Source organism: Mobula birostris, chromosome 2, assembly GCF_030028105.1.
Source record: "Mobula birostris isolate sMobBir1 chromosome 2, sMobBir1.hap1, whole genome shotgun sequence".
Lineage (NCBI taxonomy): Eukaryota > Metazoa > Chordata > Chondrichthyes > Myliobatiformes > Myliobatidae > Mobula > Mobula birostris.
Window position 1 is genome coordinate 108,931,515 of NC_092371.1, and position 13,178 is coordinate 108,944,692.

Below are 13,178 nucleotides of genomic sequence, written 5' to 3' on the forward strand. Positions count from 1 at the left end.
CAGCAGGCAAGGTGTAGCACCTGCTTAACTCACCTCCCCCCACCCCGAGCAGGGTCACGTGAAGCCATGGGAGCAGGTGGTGGATGGACGTCCCAACAGTTGGTGCGTATCACATACTGGTTATACGACCACTGACGCTAGGCAGACAATTTCTGAAGAGCATTGAAGATGGCTGGGGTCACCCGTCTTGTAGAGACACTGCCCAGAAGGCAGCAATGGCAGATCACTTCTGTAGGAAAATTTGCCAAGAACAGTCACGGGCATGGAAAGACCACCATCGCCCATGTCATACGACATGGCACATAACAAATGAACAAACCTTTCCTGTTAAGAAATTACTCCTCATCTCCATCTGGAATGACAACCCTTTATATAGGTGATCCTGGTGATACAGGAGATTGCAGGGCGGGGTGGGGTGGCTGATTGAGGAAGGAAGCTTAATTGCAGTCTAAACAAACCATAGTCACATAATTTGCGTAGGCTGAAGAATAACCCATGTGGATGATTCACTTTCACACCAATTCCATGGGAATGAATTTTATGCCACATGTCAAATTTTTGGGTAATGTTGTGCGAATTCTTGAAGGGCAAATTTCTGTAACCTGAACAGCTGTAAAAACAAAGGTTACATTGCATTGAGATAGCGACACCAGCAGTAGATGCCTGAGCCAAGAGAAACATCAACCCTGCAAGAATGTTGTGGGTTTCAAATTAATAAGCATATTCTTCTTACCTCAAATAAATACAGACCCATTCTGTTTAATCTTTCCCCTCCTCACCCACCCAAGGAATAAACCATCAACCTCTATCATAAAAGATCCCCACCATCCGGGGCAATGGCACCTTCATACACGTTACAATCAGGTAGGCAGTATGGAAGCCAAGATTCATACCACCAGGTTCAGTAACAGTTACTTCCCTTCAACCATTTGGTTCTTGAACCAGCCTGCATAACTGCTGTATAATCACTACAGGAACACAAGAGACACTTTGCACTGTAATGGAGTTTGGTTTTGTTTTGTTGTAATCATATTCTCTCGTGTACAGGTTTCTGCTTTTCTTGTGAATGCTGCTTATCTGATGCTCTATGCCAGGGGTCCCCAACCTTTTTGGCACTGCGGACCGGTTTAATATTGACAATATTCTTGCGGACCGGCCGACCCTGGGCGGGGGGTAGGGTTGCCAATGGACAAGAGTAGCAGTCAAATATGCTGTGTTTACCTCGAGAAAGACTACAATGACCATGAATCCTTGCGCGGAAACCAGTGCGCATGCGTGACCTGCTTATGTGTGTACGTGCCTACTTTTTTTCTACAAATCATTTTTAGCAATTCTGCTTGCGGGAGGTGGGGGGGGGAGGGGTTAATCACGACCGGAATATAGGTGATAAGTGGCTAATACACTCAATTTCATTTCTAAAAGGCCAACCTGGATGGAAAAGGCAGTTTCCCGGAGCAAATAGCTTTCACCACATTGCATCCAGATATAATCGTATGGTCTGACACCAGTACAGAAGTGGTTATTGGTGAACTCACAGTCCCCTGGGAAGACAACATCAATGAAGCCCATGAGCGCAAGTTAACCAAGTATGCAGAATTAAGATCAGAGTGCAGAGACAGAGGGTGTAAGGTCTCATGCTATCCATTCGAAGTAGGCTGCCGTGGGTTTATTGCGTTCACTCTCCAGAAGTGGCTGCATGACCTTGGCTTCACTAGAAGAAAGATCAAGTCAACCAGCAGGGCTGTAGCTGAGGCAGCAGAGAAAGGATCAGCATGGGTGTGGACCAAGTATGTCCAGAGGGGCAGATAGTCAGACAGTGTATACATATCTCCAAACCCTTCAGTAGTTGCATAGACACCTGAAGAGCAGACTGTCTGTTGGATGGAAGTGACTGATAGAGGCAGATGTCAAGTTTTTAAGTTCACCAGTGGGAGGTGGTGCTTCAGCACTGCTGGCCCACCACCTCGAGGGAGTCTTGATCATAAGCGGGCCGAAACTCCTGAAGACAGGTGGCAGATCAACTGATGATCCCACTGGTGATAGCACAGGACAGTTAACATCTTAGTCCAAGTGTATTTTTAACTCTAAATCAATAGCATCATAACATTTAAAGTAACGTTTGATATTAAACACACAGCACAAATTTTCCCCATATGAACAACACACCAATATCATTGAATCAGTGGGAGCCCTGGGCTTGTTTCCCTGCAACAAGACGGTCCCATCGAGGGGTGATGGGAGACAGCGATACTCGAAGGGAGTTCCTTATGTCCAGTCTATTCCGCAATTTAGTTTTCGTTGCATTCATTGCAGAGAATAGTTGGAAATGGAAGCAACGTTTTCAGTGCTTTCGTGGCTATCTCAGGATATTTATCCTTGACTTTGATCCAGAATGCTGGCAGATATGTGATGTCAAACATACTTTTCAGCCCGTCGTCATTTGCAAGCTCGCAGAGTTGATCTCCTTCACGCGCTGACATGGACGACGCGCGGGTCATGACCTCGCGTGCATTCAAGCTCAACAGTGGGCGTGACAGGGAATGAGGAGAGGTGCAGCTGACTCATATCGCCAAATCATATCATTTGCTCACGGCCCAGTAGCGCGTGCTTTGCGGCCCGGTGGTTGGGGACCGCTGCTCCATGCCTGTGATGTTGCTGCAAGTAATTTTATTAATGCACCTGTGCACAGGACAATAAACTCAACCCCAGTGAAATAAACCTGGTAGAACTTAAGAAATTTGGTTTACAATAGCTTTTGATTAAACCTGACGTTTAACTGCCATTGTCCAGCTGATTAATGGTAATCATCTCCTCTCTCAGAAACAGATAACTTAGGTAAAATATAAACAGACTCCACTAGTCCTTCATAACTTCCATTTATACTAGTAGACAGAAGAGAAAACAGAAATAAAATTCAATAGCTATTAGGGTTTTCCAACCAATGAAATACTTCATAATACTAAAATAGAAAACAATATGAGCAGAAATTTTATTTTCTTTTGCTTATTTGTAGAACCTCAGGACAAAGGAGAATGGGCTAAGTTGTTAACAAAGTGTTCCACTCAGCAGATATAACTGAGAAACTCAAATCCTAGAATTATAAAAACAGAATTTACATTTCACAAGTTAACACTGCTACTAAACACAATATTAAAAAGTTAGCCTATTTAGTCTAAACTGGTTACTTCAAAATGCATACAAACCAGCTTTTAAACAAAGCATTACTTTTCCCCTATACTTACATAATAAGGTTCAGCTTCCCTCTCCGTTATTTCATCCTGAGAAAGCGTGAAACAAGTTGGTATTCTTCCAAACCAAACGTCTCGTAATACATCTCTGTCATCTGACATTTTTCCAACATTTGATGCAACACATATAGACAGGTGTACCTTGGCAACTTTTGGATGATAAAGAAACACAGATTGAGTACTCATTGATCTAAGAGTGCACCGCCCACCACTGCTCCCTTGTAGCCATCAACTACCCCACTTCCTCCAATGTCCTTCCTACCCTGTGCATACAACCACCCAACCAATAAATCAAATGACATAATGACGGGTACTGTGGTGCACACGTACTGAGTAACGAACGGCTACACCGTGAAGGGAGAACGGAGAGGAGAAGCAGGGCCCCGGCAGGATAAGGAAACCCAGCAGTCTCGCATTGGGGAGCGTAACCGGGATCAATTCCCGGGCCTACGCCCCGCCCCCTGCCCTACCCCGCCCCGCCGCTTCCGGCCCTCTCCGACCAGCAGTGGGTGGGCGCCGGTGCCCCTCAGCGTCGTGTCTCTGCGGCCCACACGTTACCTGACCGCCCACCCCCACCACACACAAACAGCGCCCCAGAGCTCCCGTGTGCAACCAATACCTCAGCGGCCCCGTCCGCCGGCTACCTGAGCTCTGCAGCCGCGGCTCCTTCACAAACTCAGCGCGCACGGTACGTAACACCCGCCCGGACCTTCCCCCCGTGACCGCCAGCGGCACGCTGGGAAGAGGGGCGGGGAGCCGCACCACAGCGCCCCCGCGCCGCTTGGAAGGTTCATTACCGGAGCACGGCTCCATTCGTTTCAGGTCTGTTCCTTGTCTGGTGCGCCGAATGCAATTAAAATTCCTCGCTCACATAACAAACGGTGTGCTACAACGGTAAATGGCGCAAAGTGCAATAAGAAAATCAAAAGTGACAATAAAACAGAAGAGGAAGCATTAAGAGTCTGAGAACGTGGCTTCGCTACCTGGAAGGGGATGTGAAAGGGGTAGCACACACAAAGTGCTGGTGAATGTAGCAGGCCAGGCAGCATCAATAGGAAGGAGTACAGTCGACGTTTCAGGCCGAGACCCTTCATCATCTGCAGATTTTCTCGTGTTTGTGAAAGGAGTGACGATCGCGGAAGGTTCATGGTAGTGGGGGTGAAGCCATTCCTGAGGCTAGACATCTGGCTCCTCTATCTTCCAGAAAGAAGAAGAGAGAACAATTAGAGTGACACGAGGAAATCTGCAGATGCTGGAATTTCAAGCAACACACATCAAAGTTGCTGGTGAACGCAGCAGGTCAGGCAGCATCTCTAGGAAGAGGTACAGTCGACGTGTGACAGCCATCCTTCACCATATCGTTAACCTTCCTTCTCAAATCAAAATAAAATCAAATCAAGTTTAAATGTTATTGAAACCATACATGGATACGGCGGAAGGAGACAGTATTCCTCTGGGGCCAAGTTGTAAAAACATACTGCATTCAAAATACCAAGAAAGGGAAAAAAGAACATAGTCATGTAAGAAAATACAGTTTTAGTCCAAGACTCTGAGCGACAAGTCCCACAAATTGATGTTTTCTGTCAGTCCAGCCTGTAATTCCACTGATCCGACGCTGGAGGGCAGCACTGACTGGAGAGGCCACCTTCAACTGAGCCCGGACACCACGCTACAACGCAAGCCCACAGCTTGAGATCTTGTCCTCGCTACAACCAAAGCGACACTGCTGTCTCACCGGCAGCAATGTCCAACAGGGTCTTGCAATCAAAATCCAAGGCAGTCGCTCATGGTTTCACTACACACTGCCTTCGCGCACCAGCTCTCTGGTGCCTCCGAGTAGCTGGCAGCATCATGGTCAGCTCTTCCAAACCTAATCTGGCACCTCCTGCAGCCCAACAGCCCAACTCAACCCGAAAGTCCAACTCCAATCATTCAATCCAATGGCCTGACTCAAATCCCTTGGCCTGACAGGCCCACTCGAATCCCTTGGCCTAATGACCCGACTCTGCGACACGTTGCGAAGATGGTGTGACCGGAAAGAAGCGAAGGGCTTGAGTGTTTACCATTCTCTGCAGCTCTCAGCGTGGTCCAAGAGCAGAACAGTTGCCACGCCGGGCTGAAATGCAGCCCCACAGGACGCTTTCAGTAGAAGTTTGAAAGAATCCTGGTGGAAAAACCAAACCTTCTCAGTCGCCCAAGTAGGTACATCCCCTGACATGATGCATCATGAGAGGAAGTCCAAAGAAAAGTATCAGTGCACAGTTATGAGATAATAGAACATAGAAGAGTACAGCACAGGAACAATGTTGTGCCGACCTATCTAAAAAGCAAATCAAAAACGGCCAAACACTGATCTCTCCCACCTGCACCATGTCACTAACTCTCCATCTTCCTTACATTCATGTGCCCATCTAAACATAGAAAACCTACATCTTTTAAAAGCCTCTAATGTATTTGCCTCTACCATCATACCAGGCATCCATGACTCTCCGAGTAAAAAAAAACTTACCCCTCACATCCCCCCTTGAATCTAATCTCTCTCACCTTCAGTACATGCCCTCTGGTATTAGACATTTCAACCCTGGGAAACAGATTTCTCCCCTCAGCCTCCGAGGCTGCAGAGAAAACAACCCAAGTTTATGCAGCCTCTCGAATAGGAGATATTTGTTTGACGTAATATCACTTTGTCCTTTGGGGGTGTGGTTTATTGATGTGTCACCCCCGACTGTACAGTTTTGGTTTCCTGGGCATTGATGTTGGCAAGTCAAAAAAAAGGGATCTTGAGTGCGCAGATCACAAGGTTTCATTTTCTGTAAGTTGCAACCAGATGCAAGGCTGCTGAACTTCCAGCCATTTGGGAACAGTTTTTATTGCCTGCTTAAACCAGAAGCACACATAACACCAAGCAATGGTGGAAAACACGAAGTTCGAGATCACGGACCACCAAAGACTTAAGCAGAAGAAGGATAATGTCCTGCAAGCAAATGTCAGAAATCCATTCAGAAACAGGACCTCCAAAGGTAATAATCTCTGGATTACCTCCAGAGCCGTGAGCTGATGAGTATAGAGACAAAACACCACAATTTAATTAGCGATGGCACAGGAGCAAGAATTTAGGATTTCTGCAGCAAGCGGTGCCTCCTCAGGCCAAATCAATTGTGCCCCTATGGAACTAGAAGCCTCGTGCTCATGGCAGGAGCTTGAAACTAATCCGAATGAGCTTGTGCCCAGGAAGGTATCACTGTAAGAGAGTTAAGATAATCAAAAATACTTGGAGGAAAGAAAGACAGTTACAAAAAGAAGGTGATTAGTCACATTACTGTACTGTTCGGTAGGATATTTATCTATTTATTGAAATAGGCCCTTCTGGTCCTTCGAGACGTGCCACCCAGCAGCCCCCGATTTAACTGCCTAATGACGGGACAACTTACAATGACCAATAAACCTACCAACTGGTACGTCTTTGGACTGTGGGAGGAACTCAGAGCTGCCGGAGGAAACCCAAGTGGTCACGGGGAGAACGTACAATCTCCTCACAGGCAGCGCCGGGAATTGAACCCCGGTTGCCTGTGCTGTAAAGCGTTGGGCTAGCCGCCGTGCTACCGTGTGAAGAAATTGCCAAGTTGTGCAAAAGCCGTAGAGTTGTCGTCATTTAGTTTTTATTGGTAAAGAGAATGAAACTGCATAAAAGACTGCAGGCATGATCTCGTCAAGATCGGAGTAATGAGACCAAAACAACCTCACTCCTGCAAAATTATCATTTAACATCTCAATTGCTTGCCAAAGGTACATGTTTGGTTTCAGTGACTGGTGTATATAAACACACAGATTCCTTTGTGTATGAGCATTTCCCAATCTTTCTGTTGAAATAAAACTCTACCTTATTGTTTTTCCCCCAAAGAGTCATTCATTGTCCACCTGTCATATGTTTTTCCATTCACGCAGCTTGCACAAGTCACCCTGAAGCCTCTTTGCAACTTCAAACTGAGGGCCAGAGGACCTGTAATGTGCTGTAGATTTCTATGCTCTATGTAGAACTCACTATTGCACCCAGTTTTGTGTCTTGGGCAAACTTAGGAGTATTACATGAAAATCATAAAATTGCAAGCGATAAAAATCTGAAGCAAATAGAAGTACAGTGGATTGTGGTTAATTGGTCCATCGATTAATCGGGACAGCTGCTTATTTGGGACAACTCTCAAAGAACAAAGACAAATCGAGAAAATTGCCGAGATTTCATTTGTTTATTTGGGACACTCTGCCGCTTAACTGGGCCAGTCTGTGCTGGTCGCAATGTATCCCAATTAACCGAAATCCACCGTACTGCATTTTGTTTTCTTGTCCAAATTGTTGCTGTATATTGTGAATGGCTGGTGTATGAGTACTGAGCTATGCAGGCACCCGTCCTCTCCCTCCATCATCTATTCCACCCCAAGGTGGCACAACGTGTTGGGCACATGGCCAAGTGGTTAAGGCGTTTGTGTAGTTACCTCAAGGTTGCTAGTTTGAGCCTCAGCTGTGGCAGCGTGTTTGTACCCTTGAGCAAGGCACTTAACCACACATTGCTCTAGTCTGTGCGAGGAGTAGCGCCCCATATAGACTTCTAATATGCACCTTGTAAGGCATGAAAATGCCCGACGCAGGCCCCTCATGGTCTGAGTTGACGTTCTCTCCCTCCCCCACCCCAAGAAAGGCCCCTTTATCATTGCTGTTTGTTTCCCATCTATCAACCAATTTTATCCATGCCATATATTACACCAGGATCCAATCCCTTGCAATACACCCCTACATACAAACCTCTTGCACACAAATGTTGCCCGGCCCACTAATTTCCACCAGTACCTTGAGGTTTTGAAGAGGTTGCGACACACCAATCAGTTTAATTTTTATGATGGAGAAGGTTCCCAAATCAATAATCAAGAAAGTCATGACGTACCTTTGCAAAATACTGCCTGGCAACAGCCGGAGTCTAGCTTCCATTTCTGGATATTGTAGGAAAGATGTGAAGCAATTGGCAAGGGTGCAAAGGAGATTTACCAAATGACTCCACAAACGTCGGGTATCAATTACGTGAATGGATTGGAGAGGCAAGAATTGTTCCACTTGGAAAAGGATAGAAGACAGGGGGATCTGACACCATTGGAAACAAAAACACGATTAAACCATTTAGTTCTGTGTATCTGTTCCACCATTCAGTCAGATCATGGCTGACAGCCACATTATTTCACCCTATCGGAAAAGTTCCCCTTGTTCCACCCTTTGCCCTTCTCTGTTCCCTAGGTTGATTTGATTCTCCCCCCTTCTGTTCTGATGATACATCCCAGACCCGAAACAGTTTTAAACCTTCCACAGATGTTTCCTGACCAGGTGCGTTTTTTTTAAAGTGCTGTGGAGGCTGAGTCATTAAATATATTCAAGTGGAACATCAACTTTTGGCCAGTGTGGTGGTGAGGGTTTGTTTTGGTTATGGAAAGCAGGCAGAAAAGCAGAGTTGAGATAAGATCAGGTCAGCCACAGTCATATTGAATAGCAGAGCAGGATTGAATGACCACTTCTCTTTCTTTCTAGGTTCTTTTAATATCAGAGAATTGGATAGAGTATAGAACCTGAAATTCATACTCTTCACAGACATCCACAAAAAAGAGACCCCATAGAATGAATGACAGGACACCAAAGCCCCCAAAAACCTCCTTCCCCCAACCTTCACAGAACAAGCACCTCTCCCCTCCACTGTGCGTAAGCACCGATCAGCTCCCCCCACCATGCAACAGCAAGAGCGCCCCCAAAGAGATCTTGATCCAGAGTACGTCAAAAACCCAGCACTTTGGTATCTCAGACAAGCTCTCTCTCTCCAGTGAGGGAGAGAGTGGTTGCTCCAACAACAGTGAGATTACAGACCAGCAGCTCGCTGTCCCGATGTCCACGTCGCTCCTCCAAGCCCCCGCCCTGTCTCGAGAACCAACAGGCTGTCACTCTCCATCAAAAGAGAGAGCGAGAGAAAGAGGGATCACTAGAGAACGGAGACTTTCTTCCGACAGCAGCCGGCAATTAGCAAACGCACCCCACCGCTGTCTCGATGTTTCGATCTCCCACAGTGCTTCAGTTGGCCAAATTGGCATCAAACCGGGTCATCCACAGGGCCGCTCTCCAAGGGCAGACATCTGCCAGGCTGTTCCTGGAGACAGCAAAGTGCTAGGCCGCACATCTGGTCCGAAAACCCACTGCTTGTAAAGAACTATAGTTTGAACTGTAGATCACAGACTCTGACAGAACCCCAGCCACCTTGAAAAGAAAGAAAAGACAGAGGGGAAGAAGAATAAGCCTTTTCTTGGATGACCTGGAAGAAATCGCCTTGGTCTGCAAAAACCTCTGGCAGAGGGAGGGGGAGAACCATTGCTAAGTCCTACTGCAGAACACATTTTAGTTCAACGGTCGAGTCAAATACTTCTTCCAGATTTGTTGTAATTTATTGCTTTTATAACTCAGGGTGCACTGCTAACAACCATAAAAAACATATGTTTAGTTATTGTTCTTTCTATTCTGTTATTATTGTCTGATTTGCAAATCATTTCACAACAATATCTTATTTGAGGCTCAAGGATAATGAAACAACTAAAGTAATAGCAATAACCTTGTAAAACGAGGGGAAATGTAGTTACGCATTAATGTTTTGTTAATCACTAAAGCAATGTGGTAAAGATAAAACCTACTGCCAGTTTAGTTATGGTTAACTTTAAAAGTTAAGTTCTGGTGATGTTGAGTTTCATTCAAAAGCTAGTGCCTGTAGATTTAGAAATATCCCACTCAGAAGCCTTGTGGAATTTCAGAGTTTCTGGCCAATTTCCACAAAAATTGAGCAATACAAAACCATGTAAGCGGTTTCAAATTAATATATTTTCCTACTGATTTAAATCGTTCTTATAGTCATGTACTGCAGCTGCTGAGACAAAATGAAATTGTGAATCTGGTGTCTGAGCTGGACATCATCCACAAGATTAGAATTCATTTGTTATTTTGATTAAGTCGACCCCAGTGCAATGAAGCTGGTGAGTCCAACATAAGGCACTCTGTTGAGAACTTACTCTTTTTGAGGTCACCAGTTCACCTAACAAGTGGCCAGAATGATGGTCTGTGAGCGGAGCCACAAGGATTTAGATTACGAAGACACACAGTCCTCTTTTATTGTCATTTAGTAATGCATGCATTAAGAAATGATACAATATTTCCTCCGGTGTGATCTCACAAAACACAGGACAGATCAAGATTGAAAAAACTAACAAAACCACATAATTATAACATATAGTTACAACAGTGCAACAATACCATAACTTGATGAAGAAGTCCATGAGCACAGTAAAAAGTTCAAAGTCTCTCAAATGTCCCACATCTCACGCAGACGGGAGAAGGAAGAAAAACTCTCCCTGCCATGCCCGACCACAGTCGGACTCTGAGTCATCCGAAAACTTTGAGCCTCCGATCAGCTTTCCGACGCCAAGTACTGAGCGCCATCTCTGTCCAAGCGATTCGACCTCAGCCTCGGTTGCCAACAGCAGGCAAAGCCGGGGATTTTGAGGCCTTCCCTCCGGAAGATTCCCGACCACGCAGTAACAACAGCAGCGAACTGGCGTTTCAGAAATTTTTCCAGATGTTCCACTGTGCTTTCACGTATATATCTCCATCAAATCAGAATTGTCCACAGCCCCTATTTAACGGATACGATATCATTTTTCACCAGAGGGCTGCGCACGCACGGCGTGCTGCTTCCGCTCCTCCCGGTTTACACACATTAATTGAATCATAGAGCACTACAGCACAGGAACAGGCCCTTCAGGACATCTAGTCCATGCTGACCCATTTTTCCTGGCTCGTCCCATCTACTTGCGCCAAGATCAAAGCCCTCCATACTCCTCTTACCATTTTACCTGTTCAATCTTCCCTTGAATGTTGAAGTTGGACCTGCACAAACCATTTCCTCTGGCAGCTCTTTCCATACAGATACAACACTCTGAAGTGGTTCCCCTTAAATATTTTACCTTTCACCCTGAACCTCTGACCTCTACTTCCAGTCTCACCCATCCCCAGGTGGGAAAGACTCCCATCTGGAATGTAATTCTGTATACCTCCATGAGATGTCCTCTCATTCTCCTACACTCCAGGAAATAAAGTCCTATTCAACCTTTCCCTATAGCTCAGGTCCTCATGTCTGGGCAACATCCTCACAAATTTTCTCTACACCCCTTCAAGTTGAATGAAATGTTCCCTGTAGGTAGGTGCCATATCTGCAAACAATATTCCAAATTTGGCCTCAAAAATGTCTTACACAAATTCAACATAACATCCCAACACCTGTACTCAGTGCTCTGATCAAGGAAGGCCAATATGCCAGAAGCTGTCTCTACGATCCTATCTACCTGTGATGCCACTTCCAAGGAATTTAGGATCTGTAATCTCAGATCCCTTTGTTCTGCCACAGACACCAGAGCTGTAACATTCACTATGTAAATCTTGCCCTGGTTTGTCCTGCCAAAGTACAAATCTTGTGGATGATATCCATAAGATTAGAATTCAGTACAGCACCTCACATTTATCTTCGTTAAATTCAATATGCCATTTTTCAGCCCTATTTTCTAGCTAGTCCAGATCACCCTGCAAAATTTGACAGCCTTCCTCACTGTCCACTACACCCACAATCTAGGTGTCATATGGAAATTTGCAGATTCAGTTTACCACATTATCATCTAAATCAGTGGTCCCCAACCACCGGGCCGCAAAGCATGTGCTACCAGACTGCGAGGAAACAATATGAGCCAGCTGCACTTTTCCTCATTCCCTGTCACGCATTGTTGATCTTAAACATAGGGTTGCCAACTGTCCCGTATTTGCTGGGACATCCCATATATTGGGCTAAATTGTTTTGTCCCTTATTTCCCCTGCTAAGGTAGAGCGTTCCTACAAAACCTTTCGTGCCGAAATGGTGTGAAGCGAAGAAGCAATGACCATTAATTTATATGGGAAAATTTTTTGAGCGTTCCCAGACCCAAAAAATAACCTAACAAATCATACCAAATAACACATAAAACCAAAAATAAATAACACTAACATATAGTAAAAGCAGGAATGATATGATAAATACACGGCCTATATAAAGTAGAAATAATGTATGTATAGTACAGTTGGGAAGATGAAGGCAAAACCGATTTGTGGGGAAAAAATGGGCACGTACGCACATGCGCACATTACATGCGCACACAGGTGCCCGCGCAAGGCCTCGTGGCCATGGTAGTCTTTCCTGGGGTAAACGCAAGTGTCCCAGGAATTGACTGCTATTTTTGTCCCTTATTTGGAGTGAGAAAGTTGGCAACCCTAACTGTAAAAGACATGTCGAGGTGAGTTTAACCCTACTTGAACACCCCTTCCCCCCCCCCCCCCCCCCCCGTCAGCCGGTCCGCAAGAATATTGTCAATATTAAACTGGTCCGCGGTGCAACAAAGGTTGGGGACCCCTGATCTAAATCATTAATATTGATGGTAAGCAACAACGGATCCAGCCTTGATCACTGTGATTGGCTTCCAGTCAGAAGCTAACAATCTTCTGACCAGTTTCTGTTTTCTCCAGCTAAGCCAATGCTGAATCCAATTTACTACTTCATTCTGAACGTCAAGTGACTTAACATTCTCGACCAGCCTCCCATGAAAAGCCTTTGCTGAGGTCCATTTAGACAACATCCATCAACATTCCTCCATCAGTAAACTCATAAACTCCTCAAAAAATCTTTATAATGTTGGTTAGACATGACCTACCATGCACAAACCCTAATCAGGGCATTGTCTATCTAAACCCTTATATATCCTACCCCTTAGGATACCTTCTGTTAATTTACCCATGACTGTCATGAGGCTCACCAGCCTGTCATTTCTTGATTATTATTAA

General features: G+C 45.3%; 1 protein-coding gene across 3 annotated transcripts in view; it reads right to left on the minus strand.

The window, feature by feature from the left end:
- atg5 (ATG5 autophagy related 5 homolog (S. cerevisiae)) overlaps positions 1–3,976 on the minus strand; it is a 170,578-nt gene extending 166,602 nt beyond the window's left edge. The window contains exons 1-2 of one of the 3 annotated variants that reach the window (XM_072246119.1): positions 3,893–3,976; positions 3,243–3,397 (exon numbers count right to left, since the gene is read on the minus strand). In XM_072246119.1, coding sequence (XP_072102220.1) covers positions 3,243–3,350 — 108 coding nt within the window. In that variant the 5' untranslated portion in view covers positions 3,351–3,397; positions 3,893–3,976. Of the gene's footprint in view, positions 1–3,242; positions 3,398–3,578; positions 3,699–3,867 lie in introns of those variants that run through there. The other 2 variants (XM_072246118.1, XM_072246120.1) reach the window with 2 other exon arrangements.
- Between the last annotated feature and the right edge of the window lie 9,202 nt (positions 3,977–13,178).